Source organism: Pseudophryne corroboree, unplaced genomic scaffold (assembly GCF_028390025.1).
Source record: "Pseudophryne corroboree isolate aPseCor3 unplaced genomic scaffold, aPseCor3.hap2 scaffold_901, whole genome shotgun sequence".
In the NCBI taxonomy this organism is placed as follows: Eukaryota; Metazoa; Chordata; class Amphibia; order Anura; family Myobatrachidae; genus Pseudophryne; species Pseudophryne corroboree.
The window spans coordinates 46,311-52,875 of record NW_026970481.1 but is presented as its reverse complement, the minus strand read 5'-3'; the positions used below and the strand labels follow the sequence as shown (position 1 = coordinate 52,875).

The window sequence follows — 6,565 nt, the reverse complement described above, 5'->3', positions numbered from 1 at the left end:
AATAAATTAGATTTAAAAAAATACATTAGGAAGAGAAAGAACAAATGAAAACATGGATAGCCGGCAGTTTCACATCGACCATGGTAGGAAGGATTTGCAGGTGTAGAGGCTGGTCAGTGGTGTCAAAAGCAGCAGAGATGCCAAGGAAGATTAGTGGTCCTTGTAGTTAGCAGCAAATATGCATGCAGGGAGTGGGAGGTTAGAAAGGCGGTAAGGTGGCAGTAAACAATGTGCTTAAAGTTTTGAATTTAAAATGGAGAAGAGAGCATGGACAGTAATTAAAGTGTTAGGATCCAGGGTTGGTTGATAAGAATGGGGGGAGGACAAGGCCATGCTTAAAAACAGAGAAGACAGTGCCTGATATGATGGAGATATTGAAAAGATGGGCAAGATGAGAAGAGGTAACTGAAGAGGTGGAGGAGGAGTAGGAAGTGGATGAAGAGGAGGATGAGGCTGAGGAAGAGGAAGATGAGGAGAATGATGGCTGGATGAGGAGGTGGATGAGTAGGAGGATAACTGGGATAACTGTCTGTGATTTCTTGTATTTTGAGAGAAGTACTGGGGACAGATGTAACAGCCAAAGCATAGAGTCCGAAGGGTCTAGTTTCCCATGAATCTTTGTTGAAAGATGGATCATCTAATTCCAGTAGAGGTGAAGGCTTGGGCATTGCCAACATATGTGAAACAGGGTACCAGGATCATTGGACCAGCACCAGCACATGTTAGGAACACCAATCTCTACATTACAAAGAGTGTGCAGGCATCTGTACCTTTAGGATAATAGCATATATTGAGTTTCCACAACACAGGAGCTAGGCAAACTAGTATGAGCAAAGATAAATAATTTATCATCTTCCTGTGAGGTGCACGTCACGACAGCGATGTGGTCGGATGATGCGCCGGACGGCACTTTCTCTTGGGTAGTGACAACCCACCCATCACTGTTTTAAAATTCAATAATACTACGGGCTTCTAGCGTTGCTGGGTAACAGGACATAGGCCGATCACTTGACCGTGATGAAGGTCATGTGATTTGACTAATATATATTAGTTCTTTCATCCGAAAAATATGTCCCGGGTTTTAAGAAAGCTTTACAATGTTGCCTAGCGATGATGTAAATAACCTGGTCACGTGATCAGAACCCGGTCGCGTGACCTACCCTGACTGTGATGAAGGTCATGTGATTTGACTAAATATATCAGTTCTTTCTTCCGGAAAATGTGTCCGGGGTTTAAATAAAGCTTTATACTGTTGCCTAGCGACGAGGTAAATAACAAGGCCACGTGATCGGAACCCGGTCACGTGACCTATTCTAACGAGCTATACAACCTTTCTTTCACTAAAATGAAAGAGAGGCTTAAAATGCACGCCTGAACTTCTGCTGTAATCTCTTCCTACTTCCGGGATGAGCGATCATGTGACCATCATCAATTTAATAAATAGTGCTTTTTAAGGTATTTCTACACCTCGTTTTTACTAATGTTTAACATGACTGTCTTCTGGTATCTGATACAATGATTTAATCAGACTAGTGTTCAAATTTGATAATTTTATTAACTGATTGTTAACTACACACCTGTGGTACATTATGATCAACACTGCTATATAAGGGCTCTATTCACACTGCATCTACACCTTGAAAAAGCTGCGCCAGCAGTGAAACGCGTTGGTGATAAGACTGGGACACCCAAACTGCAAGACTTGCCGGTAATCCACCTGGGAACGGTGATCCCTATGGAATGACTTCAGGGAAGATATTTGCATCAGGACCTGCCATGGTTCAAATTAATTCCAGCACGGGACAACCAAACAAGTGAGAGAACCCCCATAACCTACGGAGTGCTAACCGATTGGAGGACTCACCACAGTGAACTGTTGACACCGTTTATCTATTTCCCCAGGATAAGGCATCTTGCTTTATACCCAGCATTTCAAGAATTTTTTCCATAAATAAGCAGTGTTGATCTTGGCCCTACTTTTGGAACTTTTAATTTTTGGTTTTTGGTACCATTTTTTTATTTTATTATTATCTGTTGCAACAGTAAAATATATGTTATTATATAAAGAATCAATGATGTATGTTCTTAAGTAATACATTTCTTAATACTTATTTAACTAGCTATCAGCGCTGAATTACTTTTTACCTATAAAAAAAATCTTGTTTAGTATAGGCTGGAGCTAAAAGTGCAGGTTAATTATTAAACTAAGGCAGTAACATTTGATCTTGAGACCAAAGTAGTTTGCTCATGATGAACAGTGCAATAAAGTTATTGATAATACTGACAACCACTATTTTTATGAGTTTTTCTTTTGTTATCGAGCAAGAAGATATATGCTCATCTTTGCTGTGATGCGGAATATTGTAAAATGGCTTGATGCATGGCGTGCCAGGCTGTGTCTATATACAGCTGGCGATCGCTCCATTAGTTCCTTTAATTAATGGTGTAATAACCGGTTGGAATAGTCACATCACAGTAAGATGAGCATGGCTACATCTGTAGATTTACTTTCAAATCTCTCTAATACTTATACTTTGAAGAATGATGTGTTCTTGCCCTCTTTAATAGAAAATGTGTCACTTTTAATCATACAGTATCTACAGTGTGAGGCTGGTATTGAGAAGAAGACATGCACAAGAATAATATTTCACACATCTTTAACCTGGGATTTCCGAATCTCCACAGCCTCAATAGTCCTGTTTTCATTCCTGCTCATCGATTACTGTGTCATCATATGCGGTAATGTTATTATTATTGCTTTAGTTTCCGTAAACAAAAATCTCCACTCACCAATGTATTTCTTCATCACAATAATAGCTCTACTGGACATCCTGATGACCACGGACATTCTCCCCAACTTACTTTACATTGTCCTGCACAATGGTGGCACCATGTCTCTTGTTGCCTGTATATTACAGTTTTTTGTGTTTGGTAAATCAGAAATATTCGAGTGTCTAATCCTGACGGTGATGTCTTATGACCGTTATGTGGCTATCTGCAACCCACTGCGATACAGCTCTATAATCAACAAAAGATTATGTCTTGTATCTGTCATAGCGTCATGGTTTTTGAGTTTCTTGTTGGTGTTGATGAATGCAGTAGCTACATACAAATTAGACTTCTGTGGACCTAATGTTGTTGATAATTTCTTCTGTGATTTAACTCCTATTCTAGAGCTTTCATGTTCTGGTACTTCAGTATTCCAAAACCAGACCATTTTAATTTGTGTTGTTTCCCTTGTATTCCCATTTATTATAATCTTTGTTTCTTATGTGTATATCATCACCACCGTCCTAAGCACCCGTTCCATCAGTGGGAGACAGAAAGCCTTCTCCACCTGCAGCTCCCACCTGACTGTTGTGTGTATATTTTTTGGATCTCTTATTACTGTGAATATGGTTCCAACTAGAGGACAATTAAGAGTTATCAGTAAGATACTATCGCTGCTTTACACTGTGGTGACACCACTGCTTAACCCATTCATATACAGCTTGAGGAATAAAGACTTTAAGAAAGCTTTTGAAAAATGTTAATGGAATTCAAGTGATTTCATGAACAATTTCAGGCACGAAAGTGAAATTTTTTTGAGAATAAACTAAATTTAATTTTGTACAAAATTGTACAAAAATGTTGTTTATCATAACACATAGATATCACCATAAGACACACTGTAGGGGTAGATTTACTAAAGCTTATAAAAATGGCAAGTGGTGTGTTGCCCTTAGCAAATAATCAGATCAGAGCTTTCATTTCTCTGTTTCCTTCTAGAAATTGATAGACAGACTCTGTTTGGTTGCATTTGGCAATGTCACCAACATTATGTTTTAGAAGCTTTAGTAAATCTACCCCATACACTTTGTTGATGTCCACAGTCTATTGTAATTTTTTTCAGACCATAGGGCAGATGTACTAAGCCTTGAAAAGTTATAAAGTGGAGAGTTATTATGTCCCCACCAACCAGCTCCGTACTGCCATGTTACAGGCTGTGTTTGTAATATGACAGGAGCTGATTGGATGGTACTTTATCTCTCTCCATGTTATCCTTTTTCAGGGTTTAAACTGGGTACACACTATAAGGTTATCTGTCCAATCTGTCTGGTTTGGATGAAAAACTGGAAATGTCTGGGAGCAAATAACTGTCAACCATTTGCTCAAAAAAAAAAGGAAAACTTACAAAATTGGTCATTAGGATAAATTGGATAAATCAAACAGATTTTACCGATGTGCCTGAATAACCATTTTGTCTGTTTTCCAGTGTTTGTGAGCAAATAGTCAATTGTTATGTGCTCCCATACATTACCAGATTTTCATTCCAACCAGAAATATCACAGTGATGGGCAAGGATGTAATGGAGTCCAAGTTCGGTGGCCATGAGGGATGCTGGCCAAAATCTGACATTTTTTTTAAAGGGACAATTATTTGCAAAGCATGATTAAGCCTTGCTAATGATTGCCCTTTTAAAAAAAAGTAAATTTTCATCTAGAGTCGTGCATTGCCACCAAACTCGGACTACATTGCATAATCTTGTAGCGTGTATCCAATTTAAGTACAGTTGGCCCCATGTGCTATTGCAACACATAGTTTAACATGTGTGCTTTTGAGAATTATGTTTTGTGTAAAATATAGATATCAATATACTGAAAGTCACAGATTATGGTGGATATGCACACATTCACCAATATTTCCTAGACTCTATTTAACTGAACTTCAATGACATTAATTAACTTATGAGTAACTGATATATTTAATACAATTATATGCAATCCTAGTACTGACATTGCTATATTCAATATGATATTGGGGGTCATTCCGAGTTGATGGCTAGCTGCCATTGTTCGCTGCTTAGCGATCAGTTAAAAAAATTGCAAATCTGCCCATGCACCGTAATGCGCACACGCGTTGTATGGGTACAAAGTGCTTTGTGGTTTTGCACAGGTTCTAGAGACAATTCCAATCATACAGCCGAACGCAAGGAGATTGACAGGAAATGGGAGTTTATGGGTGTCAACTGACCATTTTCTGGGAGCGTTTGTAAAAATGCAGGCCTGTCCAGGCGTTTGCAGGGCGGGTCTCTGACGTCAATTCCGGGACCATCGTTGCAGCAATCATCGCACAGAATAAGTAACTACAGGGCTGGTCTTGTTCTGCACAAAATGTGTTTGCAGTCGCTCGGCTGCACAGGCGTTCACACTCTTACAAAACGAAAATACACTCCCTGTGGGCGACGACTATGCGTTTGCACGGCTGCTAAAAGTAGCTAGCGAGCAATCAACTGGGAATGACCCCCATTGTTATATTCTATGTAATGATGTGCTGTGAAAGAGCAATACAGGATTTTACAATTAAATGGCGATTATGTTTGTTATATGTGGAATGTAGAAGTCACAGGGTGGCACAGGATCAGTGTCAAATGCAGTATTTGCATGGGGGGGGTTTCCAGAACTGGGCAGAGCCAATCACGGGGGTGGGGACTGAGGCGACCCAGTATATGCTGGGTCCGTAAAACTAGTGTGTCTGTGTGTATATATATATACATATACACATATCTAAACATATATATTTCATATATACACCTTCATATATATATATATATATATATATATACATACATACATATACATAGCATATTAAACATGCATACATATATATATATATATATATATATTCATACAGTACACGTATATATACACATGTATATATACATCCCTCCAATGGCGGCACTCAAAGGTTCAAGTAAAAATGACACAAGTCGGCTCTTTAAAGGCAACGTTTCAGCACCGTTCAGCGCTTTTATCAAGCCAATTACAAAAGTGATTTACACATACCGGTATTTAAGTGCTCCCACCACCATGCATGTAAGCTCCGCCCACTTCCGTATCCAGGTCACCCTACAGACCGGCTCAGGTAGCAGGGCTGTTACCAAAGTAACCTAACAAATCACCACAGCTGTGTAATGCATGAATACAAATAGATATACATACATATGATTAAAAAGACAAACAATGGTTAAAAACAACAAGCTGTATATGAGAACCACAAACAGTTACATCTAAGCGATAGCATTATCAAACTATTACTTATTCAGTATATTTAGCTATAGAAAATTTAGTAGCATATTCTCAATAGAAGTAACATCATTAAAGGAGCAATCAAATGTATCAAGAAATTTCATGTCGTGACTTACACTAAAAGCTATATATGCTACATTATGAAGAACACTGCTAATCTCATTCAAATAAAGACATGTAAACCCAATGTCTCGTTTAAGCCACTGGGAACCAATGTATCTAGACGCATGATCCATTCACACTCACGTTGTAACAATTTTACAGACCTGTCTCCCCCTCTAGTAAGCGGCGGCACATGGTCTATAATACGATATCTCAGGGTAGACAAATTATGTTTTGCTCCTTTAATGATGTTACTTCTATTGAGAATATGCGACAAAATTTTCTACATCTAAAGATACTGAATAAGTAATAGTTTGATAATGCTATCGCTTAGATGTAACTGTTTGTGGTTCTCATATACAGTAGAGATGAGCGCCGGAAATTTTTCGGGTTTT

General features: G+C 38.5%; 1 protein-coding gene across 1 annotated transcript; it reads left to right on the top strand.

Moving 5' to 3' along the window:
- The first annotated feature begins 2,486 nt into the window (after positions 1-2,486).
- LOC135045362 (olfactory receptor 10AG1-like) lies at positions 2,487-3,533 on the top strand. The gene has a single exon (XM_063955286.1). It carries the CDS (start codon positions 2,487-2,489, stop codon positions 3,531-3,533), a length of 1,047 nt encoding a protein of 348 aa, XP_063811356.1.
- The last annotated feature ends 3,032 nt before the right edge of the window (positions 3,534-6,565 follow it).

Bases quoted from the DNA above. Each gene is read 5' to 3' on its own strand.
- LOC135045362 (XM_063955286.1), top strand. From the start codon at position 2,487: ATGGCTACATCTGTAGATTTACTTTCAAATCTCTCTAATACTTATACT.